This window comes from Musa acuminata, chromosome BXJ2-10 (genome assembly GCF_036884655.1).
Source record: "Musa acuminata AAA Group cultivar baxijiao chromosome BXJ2-10, Cavendish_Baxijiao_AAA, whole genome shotgun sequence".
Lineage (NCBI taxonomy): Eukaryota > Viridiplantae > Streptophyta > Magnoliopsida > Zingiberales > Musaceae > Musa > Musa acuminata.
Window position 1 is genome coordinate 36,964,241 of NC_088347.1, and position 20,402 is coordinate 36,984,642.

Here is a 20,402-nt window from a genome sequence, read left to right on the forward strand (position 1 = left end):
AGCAAAAATTTGTCTTCTCGTCATGTAACGAATGACTCCATTTTTTTTCGCGTAGATTTCTTTTTTGGCTGTGCACAAATAAATTATGGTGCCATGTTTACTTTTTTTTTTACAGGATAAATAATAAAGACGAAATTCGAATTCAGAATTTTTTTGTGATAAATTGTTAAGATCAACTAAGTTAGCTGAAATTTTCTTTTGATTAATGAACGATGTCACAGCTCACACTTCAACTGAGTGTAATATGATTGCATCGGTCAAAATTGCTTAGAGTTCATACAATCGAGTGAGTGTAGTAACTATGACATCTTATTAAGGTCTGTGCGTTCCTGTTCTTTAATACTTATAATAACAATTTATAACGAGATTATTTTTCCAAGATAATTACCCTAATTAAATATCTCAAATTCACACAATCAAATATAATATCTCAAATTCACAAAATCAAATATAATTATAATAATAGTGGTTTTTTTAATTGGTACCCTCAATTTTATTTTATTTTATTTTTCAAATAATTACCCTAATTAAAAATAATAATCATATTGCCCCTCAAAATTTTATTTTGACTTATTACGATGTTTTGATCATCACAATAAAAATATTATAAAGCTTACGTGAAAATAATATAAATAAGCTAAATAAAATCAAAACATAATAAAAATAATTTGATATATCAAACTAAGATTCATATATGCATTTATAATATTTTATGAACAACATCCTCTAAATAGAAATAAAAAATTAGATTATTATAATGTTTTGACCATCATAATAAAAAAATTATAAGATGCACACGAAAACATAGTAAATAATTTAAATGGACTCGTAATCTCAACTAAACCAATTACAAGCTTAAAAATATGATGCTTATTATTAATGTCTACGAACAATGATGGTGAAAAATAAAGTTAAATGATATTATAATATCACTTATAATAGTCTAATGATATTTTCAATAAATGCCTATAAACACCATTGAAATTCACTATAAATAAGTTAAATGAAAATTTTATTATAACAATTTAAAATTATTAATAAATAAATAAAAATTTTGGTGAAAATTTTTTTGAGATGTATTTTGGATATTTTTTAAATTAGGGGTATTGTTTCAAAAAAAAAAAAAAGCAAAAGATGGGATACCTTTTGGGCAATATCCAAAATCTGAATATTTTCTAGAAAATTATTCTTATAACATCTCATTCAAATATTTTATTATTATTATTTATTTATAGATTATAATTATGTATTGGGTTCTTAGGATGAATCAATATAATATATCCTCGTCTATAAGGATATGTTTGTCCGATCGTAATGATACTTTACATAAAAACACGTCCGGATAAATCGTCCGCAAATGTTGAGGTACGACTGCCATTACTACAGCCTCCATTTGAGCCTTCCACAGACACGTCTGTTTCCGCCCCCTTCTCCGGGAAACTGAAACGCAATAAAGCAGGCGACGTCTATCCACAACTGTAACTGAGACGCTGCGGCTGCAAAAGTCTGTGTCACGTTGCCAACTGCCTTCTCCCCTTATCCTCGCTTCGGATTACCATTGGCGCTGGCTTCGATGATAGGGACTCGACCACTAAGACCCGACCAACCATGTATATAATGGCCTTAGCTTTCTCATCGAACCCAATCCGTCCCATTTTGTCTGAAGAGTTTAGACAAGGAGAAAATGCAGCCACCGTCGCTTGCCTTCGTCCTCCTCATCCTCGTGTTCTCGATCCATACTGTCAGCGCCCAGTCACATATCCTCTTTCAGGTGGTCATAAATATATGGACTCTTACTACTCTGTGTGTTGTTGCTGCTGCTTAGCTCATGCATGCTGCAGGGTTTTAACTGGGAGTCATGGAGGAAGCAAGGGGGGTGGTACAACTTCCTGAAGGGCCAGGTGCCTGATATAGCCAGAGCTGGAGTTACCCTCGTCTGGCTACCTCCGCCATCCCACTCCGTCTCCGAACAAGGTTCTGCATGCATCCATGCAAGACTGATATGTTGTTAACGCCATTGCCGTAGCTTTCTTATCTGTTTCCTACTCCTTTTTCGTTCCAATCTTTTTTTAACGTGCCGTAGCTCGTTCGATGTCATTGTTCCTTTGTATTGAGTTCGAGGGATTAAACTTTTCTGGCTCCTTGCCTACGGCTTAACTTGCAGTAGATCGACTTGCACGTGAAAGAAGATATTAAAACTTATAAATATATTGATTGGATCCTTTTAATCCTTATTCATCAGACAAGCGAGGTAAAAGTGAGAACGTTTAGTAGGTTTGTCACCTTCCACATGAGACGACCAAGCATGTAGTTGTAGGTGCACTTGATGAAGTTGCCAACAATTCTCTCGGCAGTTGTAGGAGAAACCCCAGCATTAACTATATAATGAGATTCTGCAGTCATTGTAGTATACAAACAATCAACTCCGTCGAGCTCATCAACTGAGACTTCACTGTCAGCTCGTCTCCGTTTAAACTTACGTCTAACCCTGAAACTTCTCTTTCAGGTTACATGCCCGGCCGGCTGTATGATCTTAGCGCATCCAAGTACGGAACCCGGGATGAACTCAAGTCACTGATCACCGCGTTCCACGCGAAAGGGATCGAATGTGTCGCCGACATCGTTATCAACCACCGCTGCGCCGACCGCAAGGATGAGAGAGGAATATACTGCATGTTCGAAGGGGGGAGCAGGGAAGGCCGCCTCGACTGGGGGCCGCACATGATCTGCAGCGACGACACCCAGTACTCGGATGGAACCGGAAACCCCGACACCGGCGCCGACTTCGCCGCCGCGCCCGACATCGACCACCTCAACCCGCAGGTCCAGCGCGAGCTTACGGACTGGCTGAACTGGCTCGAGACTGACATCGGCTTCGACGGCTGGAGGCTTGATTTTGCCAGGGGATACTCGCCGAACATCACGAAGACGTACCTGAGCCAAACCAGACCCGCCTTCGTGGTGGGGGAGCTGTGGAGCTCCTTGACTTACGGACGAGATGGAAAGCCTGCCTACGACCAAGATGGCAGCCGCCAGGAGCTGGTCAACTGGGTTAGTGACGTCGGCGGCCCGGCGACGACGTTCGATTTCACCACCAAGGGTGTACTGCAAGCCGCGGTGCAAGGCGAGCTGTGGAGGCTGCGCGATCGCCAAGGTAAGGCGTCGGGGATGATCGGCTGGTGGCCGGAAAAGGCAGTCACGTTCGTGGACAACCATGATACTGGTTCGACGCAGAAGATGTGGCCTTTCCCTCCCGAGAGGGTCATGGAAGGCTATGCCTACATTCTGACACACCCAGGGGTTCCCACCATCGTGAGTACCACAAATTAATTCACTAGCGACATGGTAGCGTTATTCTCTGGACTTTAGTGATCGTATTAGGTTACTGATACATGTATCAAAATATGCAGTTCTATGATCATTTGTTTGACTGGGGGCTGAAGGAAGAGATCACTGGGCTGGCCGCCATCAGGACTCGGAACGGGATTCGTCCAGGGAGCACGCTGCGTATCCTGGTCGCTGACGCTGATCTTTACATGGCTGTGATCGATGAGAAAGTTGCGGTGAAGATAGGCCCGAGATATGAGGTTGGGAATCTCGTTACTGCCGACTTCCATGTAGTTGCTTCTGGCAAAGAGTTGTGTGTCTGGGAAAAGTGGTTGACTCATTGATGGAAGGCAAAGAGCAGTGTGTGTGTCTCTTTAAGTTGCTCCTTTTTCTGTGATGCCACAAATAGGTTAACATGTTTAAGATGTTGTTGTTTAGGTTCAAGAAAGGAAGTTAATGTTCCTTGTGAAAGCTTGGCAGGTGCTCGATAGGAATGGCAACAATTGTTGTGATGGTTAGGAAAACCGAGAAATAAAATACCACAAAATTTCGAGATCACAAGCGGCCATTTGGTTTCCATCACAATATTTATCGAACGAGAGCTAATATTTATTGAACAAAAATATTTTTTTGATGGAATCCAAACCACTTTATAAGATTAAAGAAAAAAAATTGAAATCGAAAGCTGATGATGTCATGGATTCATTCATCTGAAAAGGGCATTTATCATGAATTGTGGATAAGAAATCGAAGGAATGTTTATCCGAAACCAATTGCGGATAGACATGAAAAAAGGATTTTTCTCATGAAATTTGTAACGTTTATCCAAAACTAATTTCAGATAGACTCGAAAGTTTTCTCTCTTTGCATATATTTGTGAAAGTTTCTCTCTTCTCATTTAAAAACCTGATCCGAATAACTTTTGCCGATATCAAAAGGCCAAGTAACACAAGAACTTGCCCATATTAAAAGTCATAATATTTTAAAGTAGCTTCAAATTTCAGACAGACAAAATTACTTTAAAAGCATTGAAGAACTTAATTCTACACAAATATCATCTAAAATGAATGTTCTTGAAAGATTTTTCAAGAAAACTTGGTTTAGTAATACTGCTATCTAAATTCACTTGCCTCCTCGTCGACGCTATCCTCTGTAAAGGAAGAATAAGAGCAGGAAAGAGAAAGAAGAAGATGATATTTATGTCCATTAACAAATGAATGGTTCATAAATATTTAAAAATTCGAATGATATTATGGATAATAAAAAGGGGATTGTAAATAATAATCTTATTTAAAAATATCCAAAAAAAATCTCTCTATTTATGGAATGATCAAAATGTCCAAAAACTTTTGTATTGTCATTCTCATCTTTCAAATTGTCATTATTTTGTAATCGATGAATACAAATATTTCAAAATGTATAGCCTTCAATTTAAGATTGAGTAAAATTTTGGAAGTATATCATGACTTTTATAATTCCAAATCCAAGACTGCTCACATTCTCATTTATTTATTTTATAATATCTCAAAACCCGTAAGAAAATTGATAATTAAAACTTTGTTATGGTATTTTTAATACATTTTTGTTGACCTTTATTTTGAAATATACCAAATAATTTTGAATTTACATCTAAAACAACTTAAACTCTCAAATAAATCATCTTATGAAATCTAAAAACTTACAATAAAGTTGATAATTGAGACCCATAGAGATATAAAATAATTGAATCTTAGTTATAATATTTCAGAACAGAGTTATAATGTTTTTGGTTGCGTAACCAAAAACAGTAGAAATTTATTTTCATTATCATTTTTTATAATAATAAATTAATATAAAATATTGTAAAATATTTCAAAATATAAAGACACCAATTTAATGCTAACCGGAAAATATGAGGATTTGTCATCCTTTATTTTCAAATGTACCAAAATCTTCTTAATTTTCATTCAAAATCAATCAGAAATTTGATCATGTTGTCAAATCTCTAAGGCACATAATAAAGTTGACAATGGTTTGAACTAATTAAGACTCTGGTCAACGTCCTGATTCATCACATCTGGCTGGTGAAAGGATCGGTTCAACGGCATACTCAAGTCCACTGTTCCATGTTGTTCAAGTCAAATACTTCACCTTGGGAATTCCGCGTACAGAAATATCCACCGTGCTTATTATTATACGCTTTGCCAGTGAAAGCGAGCTCAAACACACTGTTCCCCATCACTTTCTCCCACATCCACATCGTCTATAAAGGGAGTATAAGATCAAGTAGATTGCTGTTCCAATCATTTAAATCTTTATATAATATGTCAGCTTTTCCTTTGACTTGTTTCCTTTTAGATGCTTACCAAAGTTATTATATAGACTACTGATTAATCTATGAAGTTCCCTTTTTCTTTTGGTATGCTAAATAATTTTTTTTCTATGTTTAAAGTTGTACAATAATTAAAAAAAGTATCTGCGGCTTCATACGTGGAGAGCGATACGAATTGGATTACGACGTGGACTTGAGAGCGTCAAGTGGCTTGCTAATGTATAAATGGTCAATCATTAGATGGCACGTGGGGAAATGGTGATTCGCTGCGCAACTATGGAATGGTGATTACTGTAGATTGACATGGTACATCTAACAAGGAAACACACACTTGTCTTTTACGTACCCGACAGCCAGCAGATTGTTTTAGCACGTGGGTTAAATGAATGGCGCGTTAAACGTGAGTGAATCATTGTACTCGCTCATTTTAGGTGTGCTGCTTTGGTCACGTGTGGTACTGCTCTTTGGGATCAAACTATCCATCTCCCTCCTGTGTGCCAGAAGCTTTTCTTCCTTTTTCTTAACGTGAGGCCGGGATTTCCTCTCTATTCCCAGACAGCATTCAGAGGGTTCGACATCGATGTTGCGATTTAGCTGTTGAGCCGATCGGATCACATAAGTTCCTTCCGTGTGAGTGGTTGGGAGTTCCTGAACGCTGTCTTGGAATTTGCCAAGTGATCGCCGATGTCGGTCCAACAGTTGCGTTCCGGATTGCTCCAGCGGCTGGCTTCGCATCGAATGTCATGTCGGTTTCGATGGACGAATTGGATCACGAGCCGACCATTCGTATCCCAAGTATTTCCCCGTCGTGCGTGTCCGGTTGGGGGGCATCACCGATGCGTGGAAGCTTTTGTTTGCTTCCATCGAATTGGGCTCTTCTGGGACCCGAGAATAACGCACGAGAGAAGTTTGTCGGACGAGCCGACTGGGCCCCCCCAAAAGGAAGCCGAGCAAAACTAAAGGCCGGGTTGTATCGGGAGAGCTAAGTAGGTGGAGCCCAACTCTCATCGCATGTCGGCTCCAGATTCATCACGTTTTTTTTATTATTATTTCTGTAAATTCCTCTTATGTCTTATATATTAGATGGTACACTAATTAGCAGTGTCAAATTGGCGAACCGTCGTGGCCATTCCATGCTGGAGTCGGACGACGACTATTTCACTATCTGACAAATTACCGTAATAGCTTTATTATTGTTTTATATTCCATGGTTTGATTTGAATTGATCCTATTAATGATCATTTATGAGCATTATTGACGATTCATGTGTCCAATAGAGATAGAATAAATTCCCAAAACAAACGCTTTGCTTTTAGGTTTTTCTTAAGGAGAGCCCCATTTTTCTTTTTCTTTTTTTTTCTTTCACATAGAGCTTTTTCTACTTTGAAAATCTCATAATAAATTCTCGGTTTGGTTGAAAGCATTAATAATTTAATCGAAATCAATTTAATTATATATAGCAATATGGAAAATAGATTTAAATTTCTGTAAAGTATATAATATATAATAATATTCATCCCGGTTATCATTTTCAAATATTAAAATACCTTGATCGGGTGTCCCTTTGCCCAAGAAATTCAAGACAAGCCTATCCCCGAACTTTTGCCTCCCGACATTGGAGGACTATGATGGTGGCTCTGATCCAGCAGAGCATGTCATCACTTTTTGGGCCCAGATGACCCTATATGGCACTTCTAACGCCCTGATGTGTCGGGCATTTCTCATCACCCTCCGAGGCCCGGCTCGGATGTGGTATAACCGATAGAGGTCGTCATCGGTCTCATCTTTTGATCAGCTTGCAAGGGAACTCGAGCTTCACTTCTTAGCCAGCGTATGACCTAACCCATCTGCAACCATGCTCCTCGGGCTAAGGCAAAAGGAGGATGAATCTCTCTCCCTCTTCGTCGCCTGCTTTGCTACTGAGATCCGAGGGGTTCCAGATGCCCACCCCTCTTCGGTTATGCAAGCGTTCTTGACGAGATTATGACTTTCAAGGTTCTTTTGGTCGCTGATCGAGAGACCATGAGCGACCGTTCCTGAGATGCTCCAATGGGCCAACCAATATGTTGCTACAAAAACACTAGTGGTAAGAAAGCATGTGAAGTCGCACAATAGGCCTCACCAAGAGCTACCCATGAGAGAAGATCAGGGAAAGAAAAAAGGCCCGCCATGATAAGACCAGAAAAAGAGCCCAAGATGTGCAGATTAAAAAAAAAAAAAGGAGGTGTTTCCCAAGATGTTTAGCCAATGCCCGAGCTACATTACTCGACCAATCTAGTCCCTAGTGCCCGAGTAATGTTGCTCGACCAGTCATGTGCAATTAGTCACTGCTCAGTTCATTCAATGTTCGAGCAGTTGTTCAGCCAAACATGGGACCGAGTAGTGTTGCTTGGCCAAGTCAATGCTCGAGCTACGTTGCTCGGCCAGTCCAGTCCTCAGTGCCTAAGTAGTGTTTCTCAGCCAGTCATACGCAATTTGTCGCCGCTCAGTTCATTCAATGTCTAAGCAGCTTGTCATGAACTTAGCTGGTTTTGCCTAAGTCGTGCGATACCCTTGCGTGTTCGTCCGTAAAGATCAACCTCCTCAAAACCTCCCATGATCCCTTAGGACCTACAAAAGAGAAAACAGGTTAGAGAAAGCGCCTCACTCGGGATCCATAAGCAAATATTTCATAAAACACTTCATAACCAATGTAAATTACAAACAGATTTCATAGGCACTAAACTGTTGTACAACAAAGGATCCAAAATGATCCACTACAGACCAAGATCTTTCATAAGTGTCCACATGACACAACCTTTATTTACAAGCTTAAAATGACCATCAAATGTAACTAAATTGGGGTTGTTAAGCCTTCGACCGTCCCTCTACATATTATACAAAACATGAACAAACCAAATGATACGGATATACATGAGCATTATATTGAACACTATATTTATAATTTTGTTCGTAACAAACTGCTCGGCCAAACATGGGCCCGAGTAGTGTCGCTTGGCCAAGCCAATGCTCGAGCTACGTTGCTCGGCCAGTTCAATCCCTAATGCCCGAGTAGTGTTGCTCAGCCAGTCATGCGCAATGAGTCACTGCTTAATTCATTCAATGTTCGGGCAACTGCTCGGCCAAACATGCGCCCAAGTAGTATTGCTCGGTCAAGCCAAAGCTCGTGCTACGTTGCTCGACCAGTCCAATCCCTAGTGCGCAAGTAGGGCTACTCGGTTCAGTCATCTGCAACAAGTCGCTACTCAGTTCAATTGAGATTCGAGTAGTTGCTCAGCCATGCATGAGCCTGAGTGATGCTGCTTGGCTAAGCCAGTGCTGCTTAAGTAGCAAAGCTCAGTTCTGTCATGTGCAGCAAGTCGTTGCTCGGTTCAGTCAAGATTCGAGCAGTTGCTCGACCGAGCATGAGCCCGAGTGATGCTGCTCGACCAAGCCAATGCTCGAGCAGTGCTACTTGACTAGCGCAGCTCGGTTCAATCATATGTAGTAAGTTGCTACTCGGTTCAGTCATGTGCAGCAAATCGTTGCATGGTTCAGTTGAGATCCGAGCAGCTGCTCAACCAAACATGAGCCCGAGTGATGTGGCTCGGCCAAGCTAGTGCTCGAGCAATGCTGCTTGAGCAGCGCAGCTTGATTCATTCATGTGCAGTAAGTTGTTACTCGGTTCAATCGAGATCCAAGCAGCTGCTCGGCCAAACATGGGCTTGAGTGATGCTGCTCGATCAAGCTAATGCTGCTTAAGTAGCGCAGCTCGGTTTAGTCATGTGCAGCAAGTCGCTACTCGGTTCAGTCATGTGCAACAAATTACTGCTCGGTTCAATCGAGATCCGAGCAGTTGCTCGGCCAAACATGGGCTCGAGTGATGCTACTCGGCTAAGACAGTGCTCGAGTAGTGTTGCTTGAGCAGCGCAGCTCGGTTCAGTCATGTGTAGCAAGTTACCCCGAGTGATGCTGCTCGGCCAAGCCAGTGCTCAAGTAGTGCTACTCGATTCAGTCCAATCCTTGAGTTGTGTTGCTCGACCAATAGAAGCTCCCGATCAATCGACGACGAACCACCAGTTCCAGCACGATAGCCAACCCAGTCAACAAAAGGCACAAAGCCATGCCCCGAGGCCCCACCTCCCCTCCTCCCCCCCCCCATGCGGACCCTGGGGCACACCTATTTTTGTGGTGGGGGAGAGAATGATAGGGTATATTTTGGGAGAGAATGAAAGAGTATATTTTAGCATTGCCAACATGGACCTAGGCAAGCAGACACGACAATGCAGATGTGGAACCTCAAGTACAATGTGGTGCGCAGCATACACGTGGCGGGGCAACTGTTTGCTTACCCCTCCATAGGAACGACATCATCACTTTACAACCATCCCGGAAAGCTCGAGGTGGCGCCGCGTGGTGCCGATCTGTGCCGGTCGGTCGACGCTCGTACAGAAGCTAAAGTTGGCTACCCGAGGAGTCGACCACAATTAATTGACCATGTACGATCAACTCATCCTCACAGGTATAAAAGCTAACCCTTCTTAATCAGGAGGGGGAGGACTTCAAACACTCAACTCTATCTCATTTCACCAAAAGCTAACTTAAGCTTCAGATGGGTCGACTCAGAAAATCCCCCTCCAAACGTCGACCTATATGCAGGAGTCCAGCGATGAAGAAGCAGGTCACTCACAAAGAAAGAAGATCACGCTCGGGGGACGAGGCTCGAACCCAACTTGACTCGATGCTCGCCATCACCACCCGAGCATCCATGTGGACAACCGTGTACATTCGAGACAAGGTTCACCAACAATATATAATTTAAGTTTTATTTATATTTTAAATATTTTATGTTAAAGATTGGATTTTTTTTTATGTTTGACTTCTTGGTAATTTATTAAAATTATCTCACAAAAAAAATTGAATTTGGTTCCTATCTATTTGAACCAAAATAAAATTTATTAAACTGCTCAAACCAAATAATAAAATTTTTCAGGATCCTCCTGGGCATTATTAGCCACGTGGCATTTCTCCCCTTTGATTTTTCTCCGGTTGAACACGTGATAAATGCGCCTGATATCCCAATCTGATAAGCACATCACACACTCTACCCACAGACACGACCAAGAGAAGGGGCTCTGAATCCGCGTGGACCGTCTCAGTCACACTCGCGGTAGGCTTTATAAACCCACCCCACGCTCCGTTCTCATTGCAACTCCGATGCCTCGCTCTCACATCAGCTGATCACCCAATCCTCGAGCAACCCATATCAAGCTCAACTCAGCTTCCCATGGTGGCGACGCAGGACCGCCGCCGTCTCCGCCCCGCCCTTCCCGCTGATCCCCACGGAGTCATCGACGAAGCAGAGTCTAGCTCGCACGACCGTCAACGTTCCTTCTCCTCCTCCTCCCGCATCTCACGAGAGCGGGAGCAGTCCGTCATCGTTGCCGCACTGATCCACGTCGTCTCTGGCTACCCGGCGGCCCCCGCCGAGCTCTCAATAGCTGGCGCCTGCGGCTTATGCGGCATTGGCGGATGCCTGGGCTGTGACTTCTTCATCTCGGCCGCAGATGACGAGGTCCCGATGCCGTTTTCTGTAACAGAAACGACAATTGGCAGAGGTGGGAAGCAGGTGAGGAAGAGGAAGAAGAAGGGCAAGTACAGGGGAGTGCGGCAGCGGCCGTGGGGGAAGTGGGCGGCGGAGATCCGGGACCCCAGGCGGGCGGTGCGGAAGTGGCTGGGGACTTTCGAAACGGCGGAGGAGGCGGCGCGGGCCTACGACATGGCCGCCATCGAGTTCCGTGGCCCGCGGGCCAAGCTCAATTTCCCGTTCCCGGAGCAATATCCAGCTCAGGTCGACGGAGACCACGAGACTAGCCAGTCCACCTCGCTCTCTTCTTCCAATCCACCACAGCAGCAACCATCCGGTGCCCAACACAAGCAGCAGGATTCGATGGATCATCAAGAGCAGGAATTGACGGATATGTGGGCAGGGCTGCAGGATCTGATGTCATTGGATGACGGACAACTCTGCGTTGGCTTTAGTTAGACCATGTCCAATATTCCTCTGCTGTTTCCAAGCGAATCTGGAACTGTTTTACTCTTTGTTTCAGAGACAAAAACAATGAACATATGCTGAAACAGTAAAAAGAGTCGAAAGAAAGTAATTAGTTTGGGATGACCGATGAGGGCGAGCCCGAATCGGAGATTCCAAGGAAACGTGTTCGATCCGCCTCGCGTCCGACACGGTGATTCGCCCGCGTCGGTGAATGCCGGTAAACCCATGCGGTACATACGTATGGGATGTATTCTAAGACGAGGTAGAACAGGTCAGCGCTCTCTGTGCCTCCAGAATCGGGTCCCACCACGTGTACCCAGACCACTTTCTATTTTTATGTGCCGAGGCTATTTTCTCTGGTCTCTCTCCTTGTAGTTATATAAATATATATTGTATAATTTTTATAATAAGAATAAATACATGACCTTAAATCACAAGATTTGCGAATATAAAATGGCTAATTGACGATTAGAGAACCAAAGGCACATGTAGATAGATGTCGAACAACTTTGTGATCTGTAACTTCTACATCCAACTGGAACCTTCGCTTCCACTGTTTCGGTGATCGTCGGCCACTGCTTTTACCACGCTTTATTTCTTCTCCTTGTTTCACCGAAAACCCTCTCCTTAGCCGACGACGGCGGAAAGGGGGCAAGGAGGAAGGTTGCGCCGTAAGAAGTTAGCGCCGGATGCTGTTCGCCGGCAACGGTGCAGCAACTCGAGTGTCCGGCGGAAAGGAGATGCGACTCTTGGAGTTGGAGTTGGAGTTGGAGTTGCAGTTCCTCGGCCAGCTTGTCGTTCCACTCGGTCGGCGGTGAGGAATCGCGTGCGCGCACCAATTTCGATCACATCAGATTGAATCCTAGTTATGCCGGGCCCTTGATTGATGAGGCCCAATTCTGAGCCCGGATTTGAGTGGCCCAATTCTGTGGGCCTGCTCAACGGGCTGGCCTTAGAATAGGCCCACGTGCGGTAAATAAATCATCGAAAGGTTAAATGACAAAAATGAGATTATTATTAATAAATAAGTTAATAAAATAAATGTTTATTAAATCCATCTAAAGATATATGTAGTATTATCTACTTACGTTGGAAGAAATATTGAGCGCATGATCATAGTTATTTCTTTTTCTAGAAGGTTAGTTCGTTTTTGGACTTATTAAGATACATGAACAATGATTTTGATTTTTATCATGACCGTTGCTATCAATGATTGAATTTGATTGTATATTAAAAAACTTTAAATGAATAATATTTATAATTTATAATCATGAGTTTTTTATTTAACTAATAATTATAAAAGTGACTTAAGAAAAATAGACTTATAAGATGTGAATTAAAATAGTAGTCGAATAACTAATGTTTATAAGGATGATAATTACAAATAATATCAAATTTTTTGTTATCATCAACAAATAAAGCGTTCAAATATTTTAAAGTTATGGTTAGCACTTTAAAGAGCTAACCACAACTCAATATAATAGTAGTCGAACATTCAAAATCAAAAATCCTGGTCGATAAAACTGTAAGACTAAAAACATTAAGCATAATTATAAATAGACATGTATATTTTGCACAAATATTTTATCATAACTTATCCATTTATTTAGAAGGTCAAATATCATAAAAACATTGCATGAATCAATCTTAATTCTATGGAAATAGAAAAATAAAGGAGAAAATAAAAAAAATAAAAAAAACTGACACACTCTTCATATGTTTACAAAATTTAGGAAAAAAAATCTAAAAAATTATGTAAAATTAAAAAAAATTTAGATAGAATGCTTTCACCGGTTGTAATGTCAATAACACACAATGCTTTCACTTGAAATGTTGACGGTAATAATAAACCCTAAACCCTTCGATGGATATTGGTGATGATGATGAACTAATATCTCTCTATGAATAATAAATATTATCTCTATTTTATTTAATAATTGATCTATCGATATCTAAATATTTTACTTAGATTTTTTTTCTATCCAACTTAACTATATTCTCTTATTTATTTCTAAAATTACAAAGATTATATCGTATATACTCAGTTTTAGTTTATAAGGATTATATCGATGACTTAAGTTTATAATTAATTTTATTATGATTATAATCAATAACAATTAATCTCCTTCTTATAAAAAAAGTAGAATAGAGCACAGACTCTCAAGCTAATGATTTTTTTAATAAAAAAAACAAATGCATTGACTCAAGAGATATTAGCCATCTGTGTTCGATCGTATTACTTCATGTGTCATTTCAATAAAAATCTTTATCTACCAAATTTGTATGGATAAGCTTTCTCATCAACCCACACAATACCACCAAGAAAAAAAGGTGTTCAAATGATGTGAGGAAGAAATGGGATAAAAAATTAAAAGTGTCGCTTTTCCTTCCCCAACTTTACAAGAAAGTGAGGCATTTTTCAATGGTTAAAGGCAATTAGGTATGTGAGTAGTGTAGCATTGTAGGATATGTCAATAACTTGTGTTAATAATAAATAAATAAATAAATAAATATAGAAAGTGATGAGAATCTTACAAACAAAGAAAAAGAAGTCTGATAAGCCATACACCAAACTTTTCCTCAGCGTCAACATCAAAGGGGAATAAAGCGAAACCAAATGGCAGCACTATATTGGCATCTTCTCAGCGTGGTAGGAAAATCTAGAAATATCTAATCCGAGTCAAGCACAGCACATTAGAAATGCTAAACATGTTCTTCACATGAAATTGCGTATATATGCTTCCAAAGTCTATGGCTCCTTTGTGACTAAGATTATTACCTTTCTCTCTCAATCATCTCGATCAATCAAATGTTCTCTCAATATCTAATAGTCACATAATCAATGCCTTAGTGTTTGTTACATGATCATCATTTTAGTATTATGTAATCGATATTTTGGTACTATATGGCCAACATCCAATCGTTGCATAGTCGTCGTCATCTTACCGTCGCATAGCCAACACCCTATCGTTACATGACCGATACCTATTCATCATGTACCTAACGCCTCAACATCACATCTCTAGCATTTATGACTAACATGATATCATCCCTAGATGCTACCAATCATGACATAGCCGATATGATATGATTCCATTATGATATTAATCTTAAGATTAGTATGAAAATAAGTCAGTCATACAATTTTTTGTGTCATTGGAAGATGAATGGAAATACTTTTGAATTCTTTCTAAAAACTGCCAGGAAAATAAGAAGAATGTGATGCCATACTTCATCATTAAAATTATTATCCTAAATCATATTTATAGAAAAAAATATTCACCATAATCTATGATGGAATCATATTGATATCAATCTAATATAAAATATATTATTAAAAAAATCATCAATTATTACTCTTATTTAAAATTTTTCACTTTCCAAAGAATCAGATTCGACAACAATAATTTTTGCGCAGATAGACGTCCTCTTTGAGCCATGCATTTATCTACAAGCTTCCAAGAGGAAACCAATGGCGTGTGATAGGAGGGAGGATCAAACAATGGCGGTCAAACAGTGTGCTCCTCCACCGCCTATTGCAGCAGGCACTCCTAATCATGCATGGCTCGATACAGCAGCATCTGGTGCTGCCTTTTCTCGCCCTTCTTTTGGACTCACCGAGTCCTTCCCACCGATGATGCATACGCGGGTCGGTCATATTCCCTCTTTCTTCAACGCAACTTTCCCCGCTTTTCCAAGAAGCAGCTAACCAGTGCTTTACCCAACGAATAAAGCCATCATCAACCCCGCCTTGTTTTTCCCGTAAAGATCGCCATAACTCGGAGGACACAGAGCGACCATCGATCATGGCCATCAAGAACAACGCCGTCCGTGTCACAGCACGCTCCTGGGACGACGAGATGACGACGGAAGAGTTCAAGGTGTGGCTGAAGAGCTTCGACACCAACAAGGACGGGCGCATCAGCCGGGACGAGCTGCGGCGTGCCATCCGCAGCATCCGTGTGCGGTTCAGTGGCTGGAAGAGCAAGCGCGGTGTCCAGTACGCCGACTCTAATGGCGACGGATTCATCGACGACGACGAGATCGACAATCTGGTGGAGTTCGCTCAGAAGAATCTGGGTCTCAAGATCGTGGCTTATTAGGAGCATCAAGATGAGTCGGTGTGGTAAGCTGAACTGATACAGACAGATCATGGTTTCATCGATCTGAAGGTGATTATAATCTTGGTATGTGCTCTTCTTTGTTGCTATTGCATGGCATGTAATCTTCTCTCGCGTCAATCAAACACTTATAAGTTGTGTAAATTGCTCACTGTATGTGACTTGATGAATTTTCTGTACTTGGGGCTGCTGCTGGTTGCTGTTTATGTTCATAATGAGCATAAATATGCTTGGGAAAGTTTTGGTCTTGTAATTTCCTCGTGTCCATGCTGTTGCTAACCTTAGCAGTAAAAATAAGCTCCTTAATCACAAGAAGCTGGATGAAGTCCATTATTTCAATTTGGTTCAAAATATTTTTCCTATCCTTTTTGATCTTTTGGAAGCCAAACAGTGCTGTAAATTTCTCACCAAATGACAGATCCAAAGACTATCTATCTATCTATCTATCTATCTATCTATCAATCAATCATCATCAAAGATCATAAAGGAAAACCCCTTTTAGCTTGTCTGCAACTATCATGTTTGGGCTTCTCCTGTTTTATATATCATTTTCAAGTTCAGAACATAATTGACAGTCAGAATCATATATCATTTTCGTGCATCACACTATCAAGACATAATAATATAGAAAAGAAACCCACTATTGCTTTAAAGATTCCATTGCCAGCACGATTAGAGACTAGAGAGACACAATCTCTCTCCCTAAGCCTACCTTCATGTCTTCGTTTGGCTGCTATTCAAACCTCACCTCACCTCACCTGGATAATATATCCCTTACCACCACCAACACATCTCTCTCTCTCTCTCTCTCTCTCTCTCTCTAACAAGTCAAATCCTATATCCAACGTATCAACAACAGCGGGATGATACAGTAAAGCTTAAGCGCCCGTGGGAGACATTAACTGCAACTGCTACAGAGTGCTCCGAATCATCTTTTTGCAGAAATAAATGATCAACTCAATGTCAAAGTTTGAGCTACCCAAACAACACAAGCATGAAGTAGCCTGGAAATGGTGCCCTAAAACAAAAAGCAAATAAGCTATATAACAGCATGTATAGAACTCATTCTCCATTTCAAATCAAGCATGGGTCAGATTTGCTTATCGAGTACAGACTTGACATGACCGTCTAAGATGTCTGTCATGGCATGAACATGATGTCGTAAAATTGGGTTTGACTTCCATCTCAGTAGATCTGAACAAAGAACCACGACGAGTCAAGGCAAAACTTCAAATTATAGTTCATGAGGGACATCATTGAACCATGAGTGTTTGTCATATCATTAATCAGCTAACCTAATAATCTAAACTTTAATCTACATCTCCAATGCAAACCCCATCTACAGCATCTCGTCAATTTAATTTTACTGGTTAGATCTGGCAAGTTTCTTAGTTTCATGGTTATCACCACATCTCACCACCGCCAGCTTCGTAAGTGGGTTTATGTTAGAATACAGTCTTTCATGACTAGACTATACGGCATGGATAGCTAGCTGTACGCTTTTCTCGGTAATTTAAATGCAAAGCTGTCTGATTGGATTATAAACGGGAAAAAACAATAGTTGATTACATATCAACTTGGATCTAATCTTGCGAAGTCTTCAATGTGAGAAATCTTGATCTGGGATTTGATTGGATAAAATAGGAGGTAGGTTGTTGCATGAAAACTTTTTGGATCGAGATCACAGCACCTCGTTGTGTGATCCTGAGATGATCTTAAAAGTGTTAAAATTGCAGTAAATAATAAATAGATCATCACCTACGCAAGTGTTCATTAAATAAGAAGCGATCATTTTCTCTCGTTTCAAATTATTCCAAATTATATCGAATAATGAAAGCACAAGAAAACCGATATTAAAATCTTTGCATTTAGTTCTCAAAGGAGATGGTGATTAGATTAAGAGACGGACCTCACGGATACACCCAAGGGGTACGTACCTCCTTGTGCTTCCAATTTTTCTACTCCACGTATACAGCACACACGTACTGATCCTGACGTTTATACAAAACCTTCCCATCTTGCATCAATCGATTGATGATGAGCAGACAGATCTAGATGCCATCCTAACCTATTCTTCCTCACCACAACCCCATGCGTCCATAACATAAATCCCAAGCCCTTCCTCGCTCTATATATGAACACAAGCTCCGGCCATACAGTGTGGCGGTCTCTAAGTAGATCATCTTCGCTGTGAAAGAGGACACAAAAACTGGAGGGTAGAGGGTGGTCGGGTTGGTGTTTCGATTGTTCTCTTTCTTTTCTGGCCATGGCATGCATTACTCACCGAAGCCTCCGCGGAGTGCCGCCGGCTCCGCCGATGAGCCCTCGCATGTCGTTCTCGAGCGACTTTAACATGGAGCCGCCACCGGCACGCACCCCCGGTCCTCCGCCCGACCCTGACTTTGAGTTCTCGGTCGGCAGCCGCCCGATGATCGCCGCCGACCAACTCTTCTTCAAGGGCCGGCTTCTTCCTCTTAAGGACAGCCACCAAGGCGGCGGTCATCATAGGATCACGACCCTCCGCGATGAGCTCCGCGCTAACGACGACGAGGAGCGGCCGCCCAAAGGATCCGTCAGGTGGAAGGGACTTCTTGGGCTGAGAAGGCCGGCGCCGAAGAAGGGCGACAAGAAAGAAGACGAGTTTCTCGGCAAGTATTCATAGGTCGGTAGCATGTTTCTTTCAGCATGTCAAACATGTATGCGTTTTTTGTTCTTGTGGATTACGACTCCAATGACACTTTCATTTCATTTTGTTTCTCGTAGGAGCTATGAATCTAATCTCCGGTCAGGGAGGAGATACAGTAAATACAGTGGCCTCTTCTTCATCTAATTAGTTCCGTGATGTTGTTGTTCACTCGTGTGAAAAGTTTGCTTGTATTACTGCGTTCGTAGGGAGGAGTTTGAAGAAACTTCGAGTTGTTTTCGTGGGATTGGTTACTGACATTAACTCTCTGGAAAGAAAACAGAAGTATTTTGCCCCTCTCTCTCTCTCTCTCCCCTGTGGGTTTGATCTGATGTCAATGTTGTCGTCGATTCAGCGGCGAGGTGCTGTCCCTATTTTCTCCTTAGCTGTTGACCTTTGAGGTGTACGAACGAGAAAGAGCAGAAGCGGGAATCTGATATATATTGAATCAATTGTTGTGTTCCTCATCATCTCCAACGACTTGTCCCTTCAAGTGACTTAACTGGCACCGCTTGAATTAACTTTCTATTTCTTGTGTATTTCCTGACACTGTCAGAAGAAGAAGAAGACAAAGAAATAAAAAAAACAAATATTGCTCCTCCCAAGTGTTGGATTTTCTGATGAAAGATCTTCTTTTTAGACTCGGATTAAACTAATTTGCCAGTATACTAATCGAAGGAAATATTGCCTTCTCTCGAGTCCGAATGCTTGCTTCCTCATATAGGTGACTAGCCAAGTTTGTTCAAGGATAAAATGAGATCATTTTACTATGTTAATGTTAATATTAATGTGTTCAACACATCGATATCATATTTTATCATTGGATTCAACTCATAAAGTGCGTCCAACAACACAGCTGCATGATTGGGTTGTAATGAGATGTTTCATTCTATTCTTTGTAGATACTCTGTCCTGGATGAGATGGATTGATTGATGAATACATTGAAGGGCCATGGTTCAGGTGCCTGTCTTCAGCCACACCAGGGCAATTGTGGCTGAGCTATAGAATGCTGGTTCTTGTTCCTCGATACTGGCAATAATGAAGACTCATCGTCTTTATCTGATGAATGTGTTGGAAAATAGAGCATTAGGCTTCAATAATTAATAGAGAAGAAATAACAGAGAAAGATAATTTTAATAGAAAAAAGCTTTGTAGAACACATGCATACAAGTCCTAAAACTAGTTGAGTCAATAATTTTACTGACCCAATTTAGAGGCTCCTTGGGCCTCACCTCATAAATGGTGTTTGGACCAAACGCCAACGAAGCATTCATTTATGACTCCTACTTGTTGAATTAGAGTGGGAGACCACTGTAGTTCCCACCATCTGAAATTTGTGCTTGTTGCAGGAATGAAGACGACCACTTTTAGCTGCAACGCCTCATTCAGTCCTTTTGTGGAGTCTGCACAAGCCAGCACTGGGATTGGGGACTTTGGTAGGTGAGTCCTATTCTGATGCAACCACTGTTGCTGCTACTTGTTCCTGTATAATACATTTATATTTCAAGATAGACAAGAAGATCGTGGGTCTGTCCTTGCAACTGGGTAAAAGATCTTTCAGAAATCTGCAATCTTATATGAGTTACTGTGTTCCTTCGTATATATACTTCCAAATGCTTGATCCATGCTCGTCGCAGCAGATTCTTAGAGCCTCCTTGTTCTGAAAGGAGAGGTTTCTGAGAAGCCAAAACTCAGTATCGCCTTCGACGTGGAAGGAGTTCGAAGAATGCAACCGCAAGCCCTTACCACATCGCCTCCTTGGAGTTTGAAGAACTGCACATCTTTTGGCACATTGCCGATTGCTTTGCCGACGGAGATTACGCTGTCAGTGTAGAAATCTTCCATGGCCCGGAAAGCATCATCTGCCAGGAGGAAAAGGTGAATCATTAAAAGCTGACCCATTCCTTTCACGAGAGACTGGAAGC

General features: G+C 41.3%; 3 protein-coding genes across 3 annotated transcripts; all 3 read left to right on the forward strand.

Moving 5' to 3' along the window:
* Positions 1 to 1,838: 1,838 nt before the first annotated feature.
* Positions 1,839 to 3,745, forward strand: LOC103969994 (alpha-amylase isozyme 3D). Its single transcript, XM_065130663.1, has 3 exons — positions 1,839 to 1,974; positions 2,507 to 3,312; positions 3,411 to 3,745. The coding sequence occupies exons 2-3, from the start codon at positions 2,512 to 2,514 to the stop codon at positions 3,669 to 3,671; spliced, it is 1,062 nt and encodes a 353-aa protein (XP_064986735.1). The 5' UTR covers positions 1,839 to 1,974; positions 2,507 to 2,511; the 3' UTR covers positions 3,672 to 3,745.
* Positions 3,746 to 10,839: 7,094 nt separating this feature from the next.
* LOC135624180 (ethylene-responsive transcription factor ERF109-like) lies at positions 10,840 to 12,112 on the forward strand. Its single transcript, XM_065127586.1, has one exon. The coding sequence runs from the start codon at positions 10,905 to 10,907 to the stop codon at positions 11,661 to 11,663; it is 759 nt and encodes a 252-aa protein (XP_064983658.1). The 5' UTR covers positions 10,840 to 10,904; the 3' UTR covers positions 11,664 to 12,112.
* A 3,122-nt stretch (positions 12,113 to 15,234) lies between these two features.
* LOC103969609 (polcalcin Phl p 7) lies at positions 15,235 to 15,972 on the forward strand. Its single transcript, XM_009383195.3, has one exon. The coding sequence runs from the start codon at positions 15,479 to 15,481 to the stop codon at positions 15,773 to 15,775; it is 297 nt and encodes a 98-aa protein (XP_009381470.1). The 5' UTR covers positions 15,235 to 15,478; the 3' UTR covers positions 15,776 to 15,972.
* The last annotated feature ends 4,430 nt before the right edge of the window (positions 15,973 to 20,402 follow it).